We start from the raw sequence: 21890 nt of genomic DNA, 5'->3' as shown, positions 1-21890 counted from the left end.
ACTGTTCACTTCTACAGCAGTCAATCATAGTGTTGTGTCCTGTAATTTTATACACCATATTGCGAGGGTGGTGTCATAAAAAAGTGGAGAAAAATGCTGTCAGAGAAAAATAGAGTTTGGTTGGCGAACTTGCTACATCCACTATGTATCTTTATGTGCTGCATTCATTAAAGAGGCACTTGTTCCTTGCTGAGGACTTGTTTATTACTGACCACCATTACACATAGCGAGAACACACACACACTAAATGTGTGTATGTAACAAGCACAAGCAGCCTCTCATTATAAGACACTGTGAGTCTCTGCATGCTGCCTTTTCTGTAGCTACAGCTGTTTGTGTACACTGAACAAAAAGCTTTGTAGCTGTATACTGACTCCTGAAACTACAACACATCACACTGACACACACGTTACACTTCTCTGTCTCTGTAACAGCTGGATTACAGATGTTAAGTGTCCACCCAGCCTCGTGTCTCCTTCACATAAAATCCCGTTCACATTTACAGAAAATCGTTACATCATAATCACAGTTTAATCTCTGTGTGCAAAGACACCAACAAACATCGAAGTGGAACAGAGTGACGCAGTTACAGCAGACATTTCTGTGTTGTTCTTACGGCTGATCTGCCATTTTGATTATTATTTCACTAGCAGGGACCACTGCCTTGGCAACGATGACCAATGAGCAATGAGGAAGTGTGATTAGTGCTGCGGTTTGGGGAAGGCCTTCAAGGGGACTGGCGATGGCTCTCGGGCCGGGCAGAACCCCCAAAGACGGCATCCCCTGCAGGAGCAAAGACTGGGCATAACGGAGGTTTTGGAGAATGTTGTGAATGTATACCAGGTAGGCTTGTGATGACCATCGACCCAGGAGCTTGATTGAGTGGTCAGGGATTCCTTTGTGGGAGGCAGAAGTCGCGACGCAGGTGAGGAAGGGATGGCCAGAGAAGTGATTTGTAGGAATCCCGGAAGACGAGGGCACTTGGCGAAAGTGTGAGAGGGGCCATGTCCTGATTGGGGCATGGCCAGATTCGATGATGAACAGAGGATCTGAAGGTAAGGTGTGCTGAGATTTTCTGAGGTCAAGGTAAAGGGTTAGTGATTCGAAGGGGCTTAAAGGAGAGTTTATTTTGAAGTAGTATGTAGGCGTGGTGCTGCCCGATTGATTGGTTTGCTTCGTTTGAGGATGAAAATGGAGTAGTCTTTGGAGACTGGGTGGATGGCACTCATGCACAGGTGAAGAGTCGGATGGAACTTTAAGGATGAGGAGGTGAATTCGGAACAGCGTAAGGCTGAAGAGGAGAGCAGGAACATGGCTTCGAGTGTGCGTGCCAGGAAGTAGTTGCTATACTTCAGCCGGAGGGTAGACATGCAGCGATGCAGAAGATCTGAAGTTAGGGGTAAGCGGTGTAGGGTCGTGGCAGGTGACTGACGCTGGAGACTTTTGATGAGTAGTGATATCTGGAATGACGTAATGGTTGGGCATGGTGAACCTGTGAGCAGTTTGGCAAGGAAATTGATGCCGCTTTATGGAGGGAATTTTGATGCTCTCGAACCGGAAGGCATGGATACGAAGCTGAAAACTGTTGCGATGTCGAATGACGGGAAGGGCAGGTTGGAGTTTTGATGCAATGAACGGAAGCTTGCTACGAGGCTATTTAAAATCGCTTCTTGGGAAATGCTGATGAGTTCTGCGATGCTGGGGTTTAGATCTCGAACGTCGTGGCTGAAAATGGAGGAAATGGGGTCGGAGCTGCCTCTGCTTGGGGCGCCAAGGTTCTGAATGTCTGGAGGGAGAGATAGGGAGTCGGCAATGGAATTGAAGTGGCCTAGAATGTGTTCTGCTCTGAATACTGTTTCTCTCAGAGTTGTGTATAATGACAGGTTCACTTCACATTTGTGTGAAAATAAAAGGTCAGAATACATTTCTCATTTAACTTACTGATCAAAGTTTTAGTTTGATTTACATTTTTAAGGAAGAATAAAGAATAAAGTTACTGTTAGCACAAGCACACAAAGAAAGCAGAGCTTTAGCTTTAGCTCCCTACATCACTTTGGTGGGCAAGATGGCACCTGTGATCGGCAATGCCGCTGTCAAACTCTGTGTTCTTCTGTTTTATGTTGCATTACCTATTCTGCTGCTGTCTGTGGATGAGATTACAGCTACCTATGTTTAGGATCGCCACACTTTACTTCGGATTAAATCAACTATGGAGTCTATGGATGAAACCTGGAAACATTTTCGAGGCTTCCCTTCCCTCCACCTTTTGGGCGATCAGTTGTTGCCCATTACGTCCCTTGCTTGCCTGTATAAGGGAAAAACCGGAGCCGCCATTCCCGGACAAATCACCGTCAGAGAAGACGAGGAAGGAGAGCGGGCATCCAAGTGAGATTACGGAAATATAGGAGTACTGCTGATTTAACGTCCTGCTTGGAGCTCTCAACATTGGATGTTTTTGCTAAGACGGACTTCCAACTAAATGCACGGCTTCCCCGCATGGGCTTCGTCAGGACGCCGTGTCTGAGAACAGTTTTCCCAGACCATGTGAGTGACCATCTCATTGTCCCACGGATTATAACAAACGGTAAGAAATCTCGAGGAGTGTGCGGTACGAACCTGCGCCAAGCCCCTCAGGGTGTAAATAGTGATGCTCCAGCACCGCCGATTAACATGGCCCTATTAAATTGCCGTTCGATCTCAAATAAGGCATTTGTTCTCAATTACCTTTTTATTAGGAATAACTTGGACTTTATGTTCCTAACCGAAACTTGGCAGCAGAATATGGAATTTGTTCATTTCAATGAACTGTGCCCAGCAGACTGTAAGTGCCTAACCACACCGCGTCTTTCAGGACGTGGCGGTGGGTTGGCAGTTATTGCTAGAAACTCCTTTTTCTGTCGGCTGGTGAAGACCCCTTCCTTTATCTCCTTTGAGATTCAGATGATGAAGATCAATAGAACTCATCCCTTTTATGTGATTTTAATCTATAGGCCACCGGGAGTAGCCAGGAGTTTCTTAGTGGAGTTTGGGGATTTTCTATCCTCCACCATCAAGCTGGAAAGAATCCTTCTGCTGGGGGATTTTAATTTTCTTGTTGATGACAGTTCATGTCACGCTGCTTCTGATTTTCTCACTCTCTTAGACTCTTTTAACCTTGCCCAACATGTGACTGGGCCAACACATAGCGGTGGCCACACCCTGGACCTGATTTTGTCACTGGGTCTGGATATCGGCCCAGTTCATTGCAGAGACATTTTTATTAGTGATCATAAATATTTTTTATTTGATCTCTCTTTAATCTGTGACACTCTACCTTCTGTTTATATGAAGCATTCACGATCAATTAACAACTCTGTGGTAGAAGAATTTATGGAATTGTTTGATAACAATTTACCTGAAACAGATGATATAGATCAGCAGGTTGCCTCCGTCAACTTGCAATGTCAAAAAATTCTAGATAAAGTGGCTTAAAATCAGGAAAGGCAGCACTGTTAAATGCTCCCCCTGGTTCACAGAAGCTATCCGCAGCTTTAGGCGAATATGCCGTAAAACTGAGCGCTCGTGGAAAATCACAAAGCTTGAGGTTCATAAGCTCCACTTAAAAGAACTATTATCTACCTTTAATGACATGGTGAAAGACTCAAGAGCCACTTATTTCTCCCAACTACTTGCAGTAGGAAAAATAAATCCTAAAGTTGTCTTTGATACAGTGAGTAGCATCGTCTCCCCCCCAATGCCATGTACACCTGTCTTTTCAGATAAGGACTGTAGTGAATTTTTTAATTTTTTTCAACATAAGATTAGTTGCCTAAGAGGTAACATAACTCCCTTAGGTAACCCCACCAACCATGATCTTCCACACTCCATAATTATGGATCAGTTTCTTTAAAAGATCTATCGGAAATACTGACCCAATTGAAACCCTCAACGAGTTCAGCTGATGTCTTACCCACTCACTTATTTTGTAAAGTTTTTGATACCATCGGGCCCTCTGTAGTCACGCTGATAAACTGTTCCTTGCTATCTGGCTCTGTCCCCAGGTACTTTAAACAGGGGGTTATTCAACCTTTGCTGAAAAAGCTTAACCTGGATCCAACATTTCAGTCAAGCTTCAGGCCCATCTCAAAACTTCCTTTTATCTCTAAAATCTTAGAAAAAGTCGTTTGGCTACCGGTAAAGAAAGCGCTGGAGAAGCATAATATTCTTGATAAATTTCAATCGGGTTTTAGAAAGTTACACTCTACAGAAACAGCTCTCCTGAAAGTCACAAATGACCTCTTGATGGCTGCAGACAGGGGTGATTGCTCAGTCCTAGTTCTTCTGGACCTAGGCTCAGCCTTTGATACCATTGACCATCAGATCTTAATCCATCACTTAAATCTTATGGTAGGGATATCTGGATCTCGCCTAAAGTGGTTCACCTCATTTCTGGAGGATAGAACGCTTTTAGTTTCAGTGGGAAACTTCCGATCAGATGCGGCTAAGTTTCTATGTGGAGTCCCACAAGGTTCCGTTTTAAGCCCCCTGTTATTTTCACTATATATTCTTCCTTTAGGCCGGATCATTAGCGGTTTCAAAAATATTTCCTACCATCTGTATGCAGACGACATCCAATTATACATCTCCTTTAAACCTTGGGAATTAGACAAGCTATCCACTCTTATGGACTGTGTTAAGGAAATTAATGTTTGGATGACAAACAATTTTTTGCAGCTGAACGCAGACAAGACTGAGTGCTTAATCCTTGCTCCAGAGAATATCAAGCCCCAAATTAGTCAACATCTGGGTGCCTTTTCATCCTCGATAAAAACTACTGCTCAGAATCTTGGGATAATTCTCGATCAATCTTTGTCTTTTGACTCTCATATTAAATCTGTGACCCGCTCCTGCTTTTTTCATTTAAGAAATATTGCCAAACTCAGGACTATTGTCTCCACAACTGAACTGGAGATGCTTGTCCACACCTTCATTTCCTCCCGGCTACAATATTGTAATGCACTCTTCTCCTGTGTACATAAGGCTTCACTAAATCGGCTCCAAGTGGTTCAAAATGCTGCAGCAAGGCTTTTAACCCACAGTAATAAATTTTCCCATATCACTCCTGTACTAAAATCCTTGCACTGGCTTCCGGTTGGGTATAGATATAAGTTTAAAATCCTCACCTTTACGTTTATGTCTCTACAAGGTGAGGCCCCCACCTATATCACGGAGCTTCTCCAACCCTACTCTCCAAAGCGGACTCTTAGATCCACTGATTGTGGTCTTCTATCTATTCCACGGACCCATTTGAAAACGAAGGGGGATCACGCATTTCAAACCCTGGCTCCAATACTGTGGAACGGTTTACACATCTGTTTAGACAGGCATTTGGGTAATGTTCGTGTGTAATATGTTGTTTTATTCTATATTTATACTGTACTATTGCTTTGTTTGATATGCTTTTATACTTCCTTTATATTGCTATATTGTTTGTTTGACATGCCTTCATTCCCATGTGAAGCACTTTGTAACAGCTTCTTGTCTTAAAAAGTGCTATATAAATACATTTTACTTACTTACTTACTACTTACTTTTAAGCCTCGATGTTGAGCCTTTTGCTTCCTCTCAGCTGTGATGACAGTCTCTGTCTGCTCCATCTCACCCAACATCATCCATCTGACATAATACCCACCAAATGAAAGACTAAAGATAAAATCTTAAATTCATTTTGCATCACTTAAAATTAAAACACATTTAAGGTGGATTTCTTAAAAGAGAAGGGACTGACCTGACTGTTGTGTCGAGACAGGTGTGAAAAGGGAGTTAAATCAGGTCTTTAACTATGGACGTCTTTAGTTTTGGTCTGTAATACGTTTAGTTTATTATCCATAAGTTAACATAGCAAATCCTCCATCCAGAGGCTAAAGTGATATCAGAGCTAGACTACTTTAAGTGAAAACGGATGATAGTCTGAGCCTTAAATTAAACAAGGTTAAAAAGAAATGCCGCTATCTACAGTGTGAGCTTTATTATACCAGCTGTTTGTTGCTGTTTTTTAAATTTACTTTATTATTATTATTATTATATTATTATTAATATATTATAGTATTATTACCTTCCTGTTACTTCATAATAGAATGACAGTTAATGGTAAAAGTCTTGAATAGTTTTGAATAAAAATAAGTGCATTATATTTATTTTTTCATGATCACATTTCATTCAATCACTCGTGGACTTGTATGAATGTTACATGTATTATTTTCACCCGTGGATTTACAGACACTGTGTGAACACAGTTTTCATTTTATCCAAAGACAAAGTTTTACTTGATGTCCATTGATAAAATCACTAAACAGGAGCTCTGAGAGAAATTCAATGCAACTTTATTTATAAAGCGCCAAATCACAACAACGTTTGGTTTTATTTTACAGAAACTTAAAACTAAACCAAATTCAGGATGTGTATTAAACCTGCAGCTGATCCCTGTCTGCTGTTCACTCCCTTTGATTTCTGTTACCAGCATCATCTCATGTTCCCCAGGTTCACTGACAACGCTGAAATCACCAGCGGGAGACTAAGAGTGCTGATTTAAAAAGATTCAGACATTTTATTTTGCTGCAGCTCAACATGATGCAGGATCCTGATTCGTTTGTTGTTTTTGTTTTCTCTAGATCAAGAAAACAGCAGCAACAGGAAGCACAGCAGGAACTGACAGGCTGACTTTCAGTCCAACAGATCCTCCTGTCTGACCTGCAGGTGAGAAACAGGTGTGAGGTGTCAGCTGTCAGGTAGGTGATGAGTGAAGAACAGAACAGAATCCATTTCCTCTTCAAACTGCTGTCAGACATTATCTACTGCACTCTGATCACATCACTCAGACCAGCTGCTTTCTACAAAGTCTCATCAACAACATCTTTACAAACAAACATCAGATTGTGTGTTTTGTGCTTCTGGTTTCTCATTGGCTCACACTCTTGCAGAGCCGTAACACACACATGAATGAGAGGTGGTGATTGTAGTTCCTATTAACAGGGTATTTCAGACCATCCTGCTAATTGCCGAATTGACTTTTGTCTGTCATATTTATGATGAAAAACAAATGTAATCAAATTAGATATTGATATTTTCACATGGGAATTGATCCTGCAACATGAAACGCTGGGATTGGAAGCTCTGATTTTTCAGCATCGCTCCGCACATCATACCTGTGAGATGACAGACAGCAGTGTGGAGGAGAGTGCGAGTGCGACACAAAAACACAGAAATATGACTGACACCTGTAAACGAAGCAGCATCTGGCTGCAGGTGAAAGATATTGGGAATAGCAGAGCAGAGTGGCTTCACTGTAAAATAAAATTAGCAGTGAGTGCAGGCTCAGCCACAAACCTGCCCAGAAACGTCACAATTCTCCATCCCACAGTGCAGTTTGAGGAGAGAGGGCAAGCTGGCTCGACCCTGGGGTGTCTGGTCCCAAACCATCAACAACAACTGCTGGAGCAGCTACTAGTAGTGTAAGTATAACCCATCAAAGCCTTAAATCCCACGTACACTCTACCTAGTAGAAAAACACTGTTCGTAACATTGATCCTAAATCTATATGACACAGAACATGCATTATGGCAAGACAGGGTGAAAAAAGCTGCACCAGTGTGTCTGACAATTGACTGCTGGACCTCTAGATCTTCCACTTTATTGAAAATTACGAGATGGCCTCTTAGCTGATGGACAGACACACTGCAGAAAACCTGGTAGAAGAGCTAATAAGAGTTTTATTGTTTTTAAGAATTAAAAATTCTGAAGTGGACCCACCACCCATGTCTGTTGCATACATTAAACCTGATGATCTGCTGCACCGTCCTGCAACCATATGAGGTGACTGTGGAGATAAATGCAGATACGTAACAAAGACAGTTGTTTTTTTTTCTATTACTATTCAGTCACGAACAGCAAAAACAGCACATATGATCGACAAAACTGAATTGCAGAAAGCTGTACGCCACATAATAATAATAATAATAATAATAATAATAATAATAATAATAATAGTTGCAGTTTTCTCTCCTTCAGCTATGTCACAGCCTCCAAAGTGCTCCTGCTTTGCAAAGGTCTTCAGCGAGCGACAGCCCAACACCAACTGACAGTAACTGTGCAGAAAGTGAAGGAAGTGGTTGCAGCGCTTTGTTCATGGACCGAAAATTTCTGTGTGTGGAGTTCAACACCGTCCACTCAGAAACTGCATTACTGGATGGTAGATTTAAAAAGCTTGCATTCAGTGATGACAGAGCTGTTGATGAGGCACTTCAGAGAATAACTGCCACAGCAGCAAAGTGCACTCCCACTCAGCTCCACCATTACAGGGCCAAGTGAAGGAGGAGCCACAAACGTCTGCTGTGTGGAGCCTCTTTGATGAAAGAGCTACAGGAGATGCTGCAAAGAGAAATACTACAGCTGATGTTATGATGGAGATGAAATGTTATCTTGAGGAGCCTCTCATCCAACATGGAGAAGGCCCACAGAGCTGGTGGGAGGCCAAGGCCACAGTCTTTCCCTACCTGTTGAAGGTGATGGAGGGGAGACTGTGCATTGTGGCAACATCTGTTCCTTTGGAGAGTCTTCTCAAAAACTGGGCAGATACTAAGGAGAAACCACATCAGCCCATCCAAGCTGAGGCAGTTGATTTTTCTGAATGTCAACCTGCACTGAGGACAAACTGTTTTGTACTGTGGATTTGTTTACAGTGGGGTTTTTTTGTGTTGAATTAAACTTAAAGGTTTGATTAAAATATTAAACAACAGTAAGAATGCCTGCTTTTGTAACAGAACAAAAACACAAAATTAGGCAATTATAAGGCTTTTCATAAAAACACTACATGCAAAAGGGTTTGTCAACACACAAAGCATTCACATTTGCCAAGTAAAGCTAAAGTATGAGGCTACAGATGATAATAAATTAAGAGACATTTTGGAGCCACGAGACATGCAAGATAATCCAGAGCTTAGATCTAAATAAGGAAGTCTTAACTCAGTAATGGAGAAAATCCTCACACATTAAGAAGCACCCAGCGAGGGAAGTCCTTCATTACTCTGTCAGTCAGGTAGGTGATCAGTGAAGAACAGAACAGAATCTATGTACCTGCACTGTTCAGCTCAATTTGTGGATGCAATAAGAAGTAAATTGAGAGTGATCAGCTTACCAGTGACTGTGATATTAACCAGGTTACTGTTGGCACCATTACTGGACTCACACCAGTAAACTCCAGTGTCGTGAGGCACCAGCATACTGATTGAACATGATTGATCATGTTGCTGTTGTCCCCACCCATCTCCACACTCAGCCCTCTGCAGTTTGCTCATGTTTCTCCTCACAGCCCAATCAGGAAAGCTTTGGTCCTCCTCACAGATTACAGTCACAACATCTCCCTCAGAGAAATCAGAGCTGTTGGGACTCATGATCAGACGAGCTGTGAGGAAGAAGAGAAGTTAGATATTACTCACGACTGAACTTCTGGGACCGCTCCGCCCCCTGGTGGCCTGATTTGATAGTGAAAAATAATTTTCTACCAGGCTGATGTAATAAAGCTGTGGAATCAGGACTGAGGTTTCGGGCATTTCCCCTCGGCCAGGGGTCTCAAACTCGTGGCCCGCGGCTCATTGGAGTTTGAGACCCCTGGCCAAGGCTATTTGCAAGTAGCACAGAGAAGAGCAAACGTCTGAAGAGGCACAAGCTCCAACATTTTAGTAATATGAAGAACAACTTTGTTGCTTGACCAGCACGTTTTGGCCTGCAGCCTTCATAGGTTTAAGGTTAAAAACATTTTTAGGATTATTTGGTTCAGTGGAAATTACTGCTACTGACAGTGAAAAAAATTGCAGACCTCATAGTTTTCAGAGGATGAGCATTTGTTCGAGGGTCCACTTTCTGCCAGCTCTTCATTTCTGTGTATGCACAGGATTCTCTCCCTTCCCTCTCCTTTCACTGGTGGGTGAGAGGAAGTGGGCAAATTCTACAAATGTCATTTAAAGATTAAACGACTCACTACATGTGAGTTCATGTTAGCTAGATAACACACATGTCTTAAAGACATAAAGACCTGGATGGCCGCTAACTTTCTGCTTCTTAATTCAGATCAAACTGAGGTTATTGTACTCGGCCCTGAAAATCTTAGAAATATGGTATCTAACCAGATTCTTACTCTGGATGGCATTACCTTGGCCTCCAGTAACACTGTGAGGAACTGGAGGCTGCATGCCCCATTAGAAGGCTTTAATTCATTTTATCTGTGTTTGTTTAACAGGAAAAAATAATCACAATAAAAGTGAGACTAGTGAGGAACATAAGTATTTGAACTCCCTGCGATTTTGCAAGTTCTCCCAGTTAGAAATCATGGTAGGGATGCAACGATACCAATTTTTTTAAACCGATACGATACCGATACTTGGATCTGAGTACTTGCCAATACAGAGTAAAAAAAACGATACTTCTACCACACACACACACACACAAATGCAATGAATTGGAAGACAGGTTTTATTTTATTCTCTGCCGATAAAAAATAAAATCTTAATAAAAATGACCACAAAAAAATTTCAAGTGAAAAATAAGCACTTCGGTTAAATTATTATTATTAATTATTATTATATACTGAGAAGAATCCTATGTTTTCCATGACCGGCATTGGCTGGTCATCCAGAGCGATAAAATGAGTCAGAGCCTCTGTTATTTTAACTGCCCGTGGATTTTCTCTTGACATTTTTCATCGCTTTTCCAAAACCTGAGTTAAAGTTGGCTGTTCCACACTGCTGACATTTTGTTTAGCCTAGCTACAGCAGCCTCCTGTTTCTCTTTTTTTATCTGGAGCTGCCAGTCTCACTCGCCTAACCCTGTGCCTGTTTAGCGCGGGATGTCCCCCTAGTGGCCAATCTAAAAACTACAACAGAAATGACAAGCCACCCTGTGATTAATGAAATAAGTTAGTATCGGTTCATGGTATCGGTTAACTTTTACGAGTATGAGTACACACACATTTTACAGTATCGGCCCCGATACCCGATACCAGTATCGGGTATACCGATACCAGTATTGGGTATGCACCGATACCAGTATTGGGTATGCACCGATACCAGTATGGGTATCGGTGCATTCCTAAATCATGGAGTAGATGCATTCCCACTGTGAAAGACAGCTTTTAAGAAACGATTCTGGAAATCACATTGTATGATTTTTAAAGAATGTATTTGTGTAGCGCTGCTGCAATACAAATATAGCAGCAGTGCTACACAAATGCTATATATCACTACATCAGCAGTACCTTTTTCCTTTTGGTCATCCTGAAATTACTTTTCATGATTTTAAGGATTCCAAAAAACTACTTTGACTTTACTGAAGCAGTCGCTACAGGGTTATATTTTCCTGCTTTACCGTCTAAAACTAAATCAGGGAAATGTTTACGCTCTGTCAAATATGCACTGAGAGGAACTACCAGGAAGGACACTGTAACCATAGAAACAAACATAGAGCTCTGACATGGTTGTGGATCACTCCTGAATTTACTTAAGCCTTAGAAAAGTAAAGTAGCCTAACAAAGTAGCTAAAATCGTGGAGGTACAGCATTTGGACAGACAGAGTGATATTAATTTTCTTTGCAAACAAACACGAATCTTCAGGCTGTACGTCAGATGTCTTAAATGAGGAAGACTTTAATGCTTTACATTAAGGAGGAGGAGAAATTGATGTTTTCTGAAAAATATAAAGTGAAATATTTCTCTTGTCAGCGATGAAGTAGGTGGTGGTCGGCCCTTAGTCCACGGCTGGGCGCAACCTGAAAAAGTTACATGAGCCCTCCACCCACAGTAGGTGCCTTAGGGGTTGGGTGCAATGTGTGCTGGGGGGCAGCCAGGAGCGAGGTCTCTGGTGGACCAATCCCTCGCTACAGATTCTAGCGAAGGGACGAGGCGTGTCACATCTCTGGTGGGGACGGAGCCTGAGGTAGTGCATGAGGTTGAAAAGTACCGGCTGGGGATTAGCGTAACCTGCTTTTAAAATGAAGTGTGGAGTTGGGAGGGGGGCATGGGGGTGATGAGAGGCAGTGCTTCGTTTAATATCTCTGAGCTTTCCCAATCACAACTATCTCTACTGAATTTTGGCTCCGTCTAACCAGTTCTTTGAATTTTGTGGCTTTTTCGCTCATCATTTTTAACCAATCCTGTGTAGGGATTCAGAGTACCGTATGAAACAGGGCTGCTAATGAACTCGTCTGCATTAGCGCTGTCCTCTGTAATCTGATGGAGACTCTGCAGTCCCATTTGCACAAGGCAGCACTTCTATTTCCCAGGGCCATAGGTTATAACTCTTTTAATTAGATTTAAAGGCTGATGTTGATCTTCCTCTTTCACAGAGGGATAGTGAGTCTGTGTAAGTGGATTTCTCATCCTGGTGTCTCCATGCCGACGTGTCTCTTGCAGGCTTCTGTGCAGCTTGCAGGTGATGATTAGACTCAGAACTGCCCAATCAGATGCAGTCAATGTGATCCTTGTCACTAACAGCCCAAAAACGTCACTGACTTTTAGCTGGTAAAAACAGAGCTCAGTAGCTCTGTAATTAAATGCATAACCCCAGACTCTGGAGGAATTTCATTGCTCCTCCAGAGTTTCTTCATCAGGTCTCTGCACTCTACATATTAGCATCTGATGCCTCTTGGGTGTTACTGGTCCATTCGTGTCCATTCTCTCCTCAACCTGTCTCCTATCAAGATCAACATTAGAAGCATTAGTTCAGAGTAGGTTAATTAGATAGGTATAACTCAAGTGATTTGATTATGTGATCATAATTATTAGTATTATTTGATTTGGCTTTTGTTTTGCTTCTGCTAAATGGCTTTAAAACAATATCCTGATTTCAAAAATTGTGGACTTTCACTTTTTAACCTTTTGTGAAACAGTAATAGTAGAACTTGTGTATTGCTATTGCATCACTCAAAGTGTTCTTACTCTATCCTTTAAATTATCCTTGGGGCCAATTTTTCCAGGGCACTAAATTTAACCTAGTTAGTTACAAATTGTACAGATTTGGAGGTGAACTGCTAATAACAGGTGTGACTGAGGGGAGGGCTTGACCAGAGGACCACCCTGGCAAGCACACCTTTAGACTGAGCGGGATCAACATCCGGAGGACTAAGAAGCACTAAGAGCATGGGTCTCCAACTGCAGTCCTCAAGGGCCGGTGTCCTGAAACTTTTGAATGCGTCCCTGCTGCAACACACCTGAATAAAATGATTAGGTCATTAGCAAAACTCTATAGAACGTGACTGCATGCTGAGGTGTCAAATCACCCTTTTGATTCATGTTACAGCAGCTCATGAGTGAATGAACTAAATAAAAGTATTTTTAGAAGTACATTTTTCCAAACACTTCCATTGACTTACATTTATTCAAATTTACTTGAGTAGGGTTAGGGGTTCCACCTCTGCATGCAGTCAAGTTCTACCCATATGGAAAAGATATATATAAATCTGATAAAGTTTGTATCTGTCTTGTGTGAAACTTGTATGAAAAGCATACAAGAGTGAAAACAGATATAAGATCTCTTGAAAAATTATATAATGAAACTTGAATGTTTTGGATACTTACTAAAACAATATACGAAAGTAATGAGAAAGTGGCCACTTTCATGAGTAAATCATATAAGCCTTATATGATTTACTTATATGTAGTCTATGTTGTGGTTCTACTGGTGTTACTGGTTCTGCTGGTGAGACGATGTGTTCACAGGAAACTTGAAGGTTTGTACATATTCATTCTTATTCATTGTGGTATTTTGTTTCCATTCTGTCATCATAATTTGGTCCATTTAGATTCTTAAATCATAAAAGTGTTTACTTTAACTCATTTCAGCAGATGGAGAAGATGACATCACCAGTGACATCACATACAGTGTTGTGAAATCATCAAATCATCAACAACCTCCAGTCAAAGAAACCAGAGATGGAGGTTTGTGTGTTCACCCAGGTGTCATCCACATACCTGAACCAATGACTTGGTGGTGTTTCAGGGTAGGATAGCAAAGCCCTCTTTTCCACGTCTTCCATATACAAGTTACACACAATGGGTGAAACTGGGGAGCCCACGGCACACCCATGTTCCTGCCTGTAGAACTGACCCTTGTATGTGAAACAGGTGGAATTAAGACACAGTTTCAAAAGCAAGCACAGCTGGTCCAACAGCCTTGTCTTGTTCTAACTACTTCAGACAGTCTGTCACCCTCGTCCTGTGACCACTTCCTGGGTCTCTTTCAGTCTTCAAATATAAAGTTTTTACAGCTTATAGATTTTAAGTTCTGCTCCAATCATTTGGGTAAAGATAAGAAACACTTTGATGGCCTATAAGTGAAAGTGAAAACGTGATAAACAAATAATATAATTAATAAATAATAAATAATTATATTTTTTTGATAAGTGAAGTTCACTGAACTGAAAGGAAAATTTGGTTTGATGATGGTTGACATGTTTTCCACATAGAAGTTTTTCTTCTAGTAAGGAGATACAGGTGCAGCAGAGCATTGCTGGAAGAAATGATCCCAAGGGTGGAATCTCCTGAGAAATCTTCAGAGACCCAGCGAGAAGTAGGGACTATAGCTGACAGCCCAGGCAGGGGTTGAGGTCAAAGGTCATGCTGTTTGGGGACCTACTGGTCATCATGAGAAGATTCTGGAACCACAGCAATGACCATAAAGCTGCATTGGATGGAGAGCTGTGCCACGGGGCTTTCCAGAGGTAATCACGAGGAGATTGTGGACAACAGATGGAGATCTGAAGGATGAGGGGAGCGTTCCAAGCTCCAATCGACCGTGCAGAGAGGAAGTTCAAGGATGGCATCATTATTCTGTGAACAGAAACCAGAAGCTATGGTGGTGACGGGGAATGACTGACAGCAATTTCCTATGAACATCACCTAATGCTGTGTCACTGTGCTATGCATACTTTGACACTCTGAAGAGGGTCTTCCTTTGTGTCATTGTTGTTGTCATTTGCATCATGAACAAGACTGCTGAAGTGACTCAACAGGTGGGGTTATAACAGCAGTAAAATAATTGAATCCAATACCCTTTCCAAAAAAGGTTTTCTGCAGAGACGAAAGGACAATAGAGGAGTCATAAGTACCCCCCCACAGGAAGAATGCATGAAATGAGGTGATGAGGGTTGATAGAGGCCATAAAACAGGAGTGCTGACAAAGGCCTGCAGCCTTGAAGATAACTGAAAGCCACATTGACAAACAGCAAAACTAACTGGTATGTTTGTTATACCCATGTCTGCATACATTTGGACTCTGGTCATATGGACAGTGATAGAAACAACTGGAAGAGACATTTATGAAGCTCTGAGGAACTCAAACCACTCTGCATGTGTGATTTACACACCTGGAGGAGATGCACCACAAAGCTGGAATGATTTTTGCAAATGTTAATTTCTATGTTTGACTATTAACATTCATTTGCTTACTTGGAGGGAACGATGCTCGTCACAGTTCTCTCCCTCATGCATGAGCAACACAAAGAGCTCTGGTGACTTGCGTCTTGTTTTTGCCATTGTAGTAGAATTGTCTTGGCGTTCCAGCAATAGGTCTGTGCTAGATGAACGTATCAGCAACCTTCAAACACGTGTGGAGAATTCATTATTTCTTTGAAAGATTTTTGACTAAATAACAGAAAAAAGAAAGTAAGAGAAAGAGATGTCAGAGATGAGTGTCAGTAACACAAAAGTAACACTCAGTGTCATGCAGTGACTTTTACACAACCAGATCAGATGAACCAACTCACACTAAAACATGCATTTTGCTGCACTCTTTACACTTATTTCTTTTCTTTCTGCTCTTTTATATATTTTGTAAAACCACAAAAAATATTTTATATCAGCAGCAGCAATTTCTCTCAAACTGCTGCATCACAGCTTTCATGCTCTGACCTGCATGTGAAATGAGAGAAAAGCTCTTTATTAGTAACTTTTACAACTTCTGGCAGGTTAATGTCTGAACTTTGGAGTGAAACACACCCTTAGTTACAAGAAATAACACCACAGTCTGTAACTAAGTGAATCCACCTGAACACCACCTGTGTGTGTGTGACTGCATTACACTCCCACTGCTGGGAACCTGAACAAGAAGCAGAACAAAAGTCTGAAATAGAAGCTGACAAACAGCTGCACCACCGAGTGACACTTTATTTTATAAACTTCACAACAGGTTTCATGTTGTGACCTGTGGAGGTGAAAAGACACAAAACCTGTTTGACAGTTTTTGAGCTGCAGGCAGGATTGAAACACACCTTAGTTAAAAGTCAAACAGCAACATTTGTCTCCTCCCCTCACGTCACTCAAATGTGACAAACCAGGAAACAGGAAGTTCTTCGTCCTCAGTAAAGAGAGACGCACAGACGATCAGACTGAGCTCAGACCAAACTAGCAGCTTCCTCTGAGTGAGTCCAGCTACAGGAGAGAAAAGTGGAAAACTCCAACACTGCTGCTTCAAGCTGCTGACGCTCCACACACTGAAGGTGAGTTTGAGCAAAAACACGACTCAAAGGAAGTTTCAGTGAAGGTGGTAGAGGAGGGAGGGGAGCCAGGACTGACTGTACTTCCTGTCTGCTGTTTTCAGCTTCACTCACACTCAATGGCTTCCAGATCAGAGGAGGATCTCTGCTGTCCGGTCTGTCAGGAGGTCTTCAGAGATCCTGTTATTCTGTCATGTAGCCACAGCTTCTGTAAAGACTGTCTGAAGAGATGGTGGAGAGAGAGACCAACACACGAGTGTCCAGTTTGTAAGAGAAGATCTTCAATGGAGAATCCATTTTCAAACCTTGCTTTAAGGAACCTGTGTGAGTCGTTCTTACAGGAGAGAGATCAGAGAGCTTCAGAGGCTCTCTGCAGTCTGCACTCTGAGAAACTCAAACTCTTCTGTCTGGACCATCAGCAGCCAGTGTGTCACATCTGCAGAGACTCAGAAAAACACACCAATCACAGATTCAGACCCATCGATGAAGCTGCACAACAACACAAGAAGGAACTTCAGGAAACTCTGGAGCCCTTAAAGAAGAAGTTAAAGGTTTGTGAAGAAGTTCAAGTGGAGTTTGATCAAACAGCAGAACACATTAAGGTCCAGGCCCGACACACAGAGAGGCAGATTAAGGAGCAGTTTAAGAAGCTTCACCAGTTTCTAGCAGAGGAAGAGGAGGCCAGGCTGGCTGCACTGAGGGAGGAAGAGGAGCAGAAGAGTGGGATGATGAAGGAGAAGATGGAGGCTCTGAGCAGAGAGATAGCAGCTCTTTCAGACACAGTCAGAGCCACAGAGGAGGAGCTGAGAGCTGAAGACGTCTCATTCCTGCACAACTACAAGGCTGCAGTGGAAAGAGTCCAGCGCTGCCCCCTGCTGGATGATCCACAGCTGCCCTCAGGAGCTCTGATAGACCAGGCCAAACACCTGGGCAACCTGACCTTCAACATCTGGAACAACATGAAGGACATGGTCTCCTACACTCCTCTCATCCTGGACACAAACACTGCTCATCCAAAACTCATCCTGTCTGAAGATCTGACCAGTGTGAGACGAGGAGGAGAGAAGCAGCTTCCTGATAATCCAGAGAGGATTGATGATTACTACTCTGTCCTGGGCTCTGAGGGCTTTAACTCAGGGACTCACAGCTGGGATGTTGAAGTTGGAGACAGTGCATGGTGGGAACTGGGTGTGTTAGCAGAGTCTGTGCAGAGGAAGGGAGACATAGACTCTGGATTATGGACTATATGGTTGTATAAAGGTAAATACTACACACGCTCACCATCAGCTGGTGTCACTGTTCTCTCAGTCCAGAAGAAGCTCCAGAGGATCAGAGTGAATCTGGACTGGAACAGAGGAAAGCTGTCGTTCTCTGATCCTGATACTAACACACACATACACACCTTCACACACACTTTCACTCACAGGATGTTTCCATACATTAACACTGTTGTTGGTAAAGTGAAGGTGTGTCCGTTGAAGGTGTCAGTGTCAGTGCAGCAGATGAGTTGAGGATGATGATATTTCTAATGTTGTTTCCTGTCAGTGAATTGAAGCTGTTAAACTGCAGCTGTCCTCCTGCTGCCTCGTTGTTCCAAAGCTCTTTGTTTCTCTTTTAGTTCTCACTGTTTCTTTCTGTTTCTGCTGTCCACCTTTTCACATGGAAAATCATTTCACTGTTTCTCACTGAATGACTCCCCAAACTAGATTTGAAATTCTATCAAGTTTCTAATCATTACAAGTGATTCATGTTTCTATTTGATGTGTAAATGGAGATGATTTCGTTTGCTGGGATATGGACTGACATGTGTTGAATGGGAGGAGCAGTTTGTTGTTGTCTTCTTGTCTGTTTATGACAACAATAAATCTATTGTTGAAACAATGATTCATGTTTAACTCCATATATGAAATGTTTCTGATCTTTGAATTCTGTTTGATTAAAGACTTTCTTCATGACACAAATGAGATTTCAGTGTATTAATAGAACTAAATAAGCTCAGAGTTGAAAGGCTGGAGTATTATGTACGTGCTTCACTGTCAGGATCTTCAGGGGGATTCAAAGGGAAACATCAAACTGCTGTAATGAGATCAACTAGTTGGGCTGAACACACTTATCTGTAGTTTGTCTCCATCCAGGATCATCAGAATATAATGAACATGTGTGAAGAGCCAAAAAAATGCTGCTGCCCTCTCAGCATGATGAGCTCCAGCCTTTGTTAACAGGAAAACAGGAAACATCAGACAACTTTCAGAGACAGTAACCAACTGTGGCCACAAGATGGCAGCAGCTGATCTGAGATCCTTTATTGGACAGAACGACTCTGCTCTGTGACGTCATCAGAGAGACGGCCTTCACTTTGATAGATCTGACGTCACGTCTGCACTGCGATGATGAAAGCTGATAAACACATTGTTATTTATCCATGAAATCACCTCTGTCCTCTCAAGTGTAGCTGTTTACAGAGCTAAAGAAGTCCTTCATCATCAAAACAGACAAACATGTATTTTCTGTATGAAGTGACGTCATCCTCACTCTAACCTCTTACATACATTCTGTTCAGTTTTCCTGCTGTAAGAAATAAACTGTGTGAAAATATAAATGCAGGGAAACATCCATTAATCACAGGTGAGCCGTTTGTTTCTGACTCACATTAAATGAGGCTTCAGGTGTAAATACCTCAGAAGTGTTTGTGAGTTCAGTAGAAGCAGACCCAGTCAACCATCATGGCATCCACAGCACTACACAATGCAACAGAAAGGCCTTCATCATCTGCTGAACCACCTCTGAACCACGACGCTCTCCCTGCATCTAAAGCTGTTAGTCAGGATGAGATGCTGCTGTGATCGCTCACAATTTACCTGTGAGATCTTTGTAAATATCGTCTTTGTTTCTGAAGGAAACACCTTTAGTCTGTTTGTATTTGGAGTGCAGATCTGGGCGTCCATCACTTTAACCTGCACACGTTTACTTATTGAGTGTAGTTGATGTTTGGCAGCATTTTATAAGTGACAGTTCATGAACGGTGAAGGAACAGAGGACGCCTGACCATCCTACCTGTGTCAGTAAGAACACTTTAATCATAACTTCACAACTTAACACAACTGAAACCTGAATTCAGTGTTGCATAGTTTACTAACAGTGTGTGCTGACACTGAAGTTAGCAGTTTGTTTCCTAAGAGCTGCTGGGACAAACCACAGTGACCGGCTACAGAGTTTAGTTAAGGTGGTTCTAATATGTGACCTGTTGAATTATTTACAGGGATTTATTTTTCATTTAAAGCATCATTTGTGAAGTTTTTATGAAGTTTAGTTCTTTTATGTTCTTTGTGTAACGTTTAGATTTTCTTCTCTTGTGTTTTAACTCTTCAGGTTTCCTGTAACAGAGATGTAAACCACCGTTTTCTGATGGTGGTGCACTGTGACATAAACACTGCCACTTTATTAGGCACACCTTGCTGACTGCAGGTTATAACCCCTGCTGGAAACATCCCCACAGATTTGGATCCTTATTGCCATGACAGCACCACACAGCTGCTCCAGATGCTGCAGGATGCTGGTCAGGGCTCTAACAGTGAAACTTTACTGAAAGTAAGAAACCTGAGAGGAAATAAACTTTGGACTTTAGTAAGCTGAGCTCTGAAGCTGTGATGGAGCTCAGTCGGTGTGAAGGCGGCTGCTGTGTAACAAATGTTTGTCTGAGGTGCTGCGACTGATCGTGGTCATGTTTATTTAAAGAAGTCGGTGATGAAGCAGGCTGTGCAGTCCGAGCTCTTCATCAGTTAACAGTCCTCCAGAGCTGCTGCAGGGAGCTGACTGTCCTCCAGGTGGCACTAAGTGAACAAAGTCCAAAGAAATAAACTTGGACTTTTTTTTGAAGCCTAAATAAAATGTGAATAAACTTTATAGATACATTTGAAACCAGTTACTCTGTGACTTTACACACTCACACAGTAACATAGCTGATTCCTGATTGGAGCAGCACAGAGTTAGACTTCTTTTCTGGCTGTGGATTGGTTCGTCAGGATTTCCCCCTTTACAGGTTTAAAAACAATCTCTGTTTTTAAAGATTTTGACCTCCTTCTTGTGTGTAAACATGAAGCAGCACCAGCCTCCTCTGATCCTCATGTTGTAGCTCTGAGTGTCCAGCAGGGGGCAGAACACCTCCAAACTGTGCCAGCAGCTCTCAAGACTTTATTGGTTATTGTCATTTCGTATGGTGTTACACAGCCTGAAACGAAATACTGTTTCTCACCAGCCTCTACAGTGCAATAACCAATATATTTTAAAAAGAATAAATACAGTTTAAAGGGAATAAGTTTAAAAAAGAGCAGCAAAAAAGGCATAAATAGCTTAAAATCTAAGTTCTAAAAAAAACCTCCAGTTTTTATTAATATTTTATTTACAGTGCTGTCACTGAGCTACATATGTCAAGGTGTGAAACCTTGGCTCAGGCGATTAGAGGATCATCAGGGGGTCCTGTTGTTCCTCTGTGGGGGGAAACTCCCACTAGGTTTATATCTGGGACTCTCCACCATTTGACCTTAGAACTGAAGAAGCTTCTCGGATGAGAGGTGAAACGTCTTCAAGCAACTTAAAGAAGTCCAGACGCTTTTCTTTGCAAGCTCCTTTGACTACGATGACCTGGATGACTGAGAACCTTCACAGACAGAGATGTGTGTTGTTTTAAGCAGTGATGAGAATAATGAAAATGTGATGAGAGAGCAACACAAAAGTATAAGTACAGGGATGAAGCTCTTTACAGGAAGGGTCAGAGCAGACTCTACCTGCTGAGGCGGCTGAGGTCATTTGGAGTCCAGGGAGCGCTTTTAAAGACCTTCTATGACTCTGTGGTGGCATCTGTCATTTTTTACAGTGTTGTATGTTGGAGCAGCAGTTTATCAGCAGCTGAGAGGAAGAGGTTGGATAAACTCATCAGGAAGGCCAGCTCTGTTCTGGGATGCACCCTGGACCCAGTGCAGGTGGTGGGAGACAGAAGGACTCTGGCCAAAATAACATCTCTGATGGACAGAGTCTCCCACCCCATGCATGTAGATGTTGCTGAACTGCAGAGCTGCTTCAGTGACAGACTGCTGCATCCTCGATGCATGAAGGAGCGTTTCTGCAGCTCCTTCCTCCCTGCAGCTGTCAGACTGTACAATCAGAACTGCTCCCAACAAACACAGATGTTTACATCAGCGTTGTTTCTTGCACTATTTTATCAACCGATTCACACTATAACCAGGGTTGCCTCTTATCTGTATTTAATTTAATTTAATTTAACAACAGTATGGTACTCAGTTTTTGGTAACCATTGTCCTTCATGTAAATATGTAAGAATTGTGTATGTTTCTGTTCTGTGTCTTGTGTACTG

General features: G+C 42.1%; 2 protein-coding genes across 2 annotated transcripts in view; both read left to right on the top strand.

The window, feature by feature from the left end:
- The window catches only part of LOC118453405 (uncharacterized), a 154427-nt gene that overhangs the window by 73953 nt on the left and 58584 nt on the right, over positions 1–21890 (top strand). The window lies entirely within an intron of this gene.
- Positions 16639–18492, top strand: LOC148103458 (nuclear factor 7, ovary-like). Its single transcript, XM_087838725.1, has one exon. The coding sequence runs from the start codon at positions 16639–16641 to the stop codon at positions 18028–18030; it is 1392 nt and encodes a 463-aa protein (XP_087694851.1). The 3' UTR covers positions 18031–18492.

Source organism: Neolamprologus brichardi, chromosome 3 (genome assembly GCF_056152115.1).
Source record: "Neolamprologus brichardi isolate AB-2024 chromosome 3, ASM5615211v1, whole genome shotgun sequence".
NCBI classification, from domain to species: domain Eukaryota; kingdom Metazoa; phylum Chordata; class Actinopteri; order Cichliformes; family Cichlidae; genus Neolamprologus; species Neolamprologus brichardi.
Note: the sequence above shows the minus strand (reverse complement) of the source record. Positions and strands in the feature narration are given on the sequence as shown.

Excerpts from the sequence above, each read along its gene's own strand:
- LOC148103458 (XM_087838725.1), top strand. The coding sequence starts at position 16,639 with ATGGCTTCCAGATCAGAGGAGGATCTCTGCTGTCCGGTCTGTCAGGAG.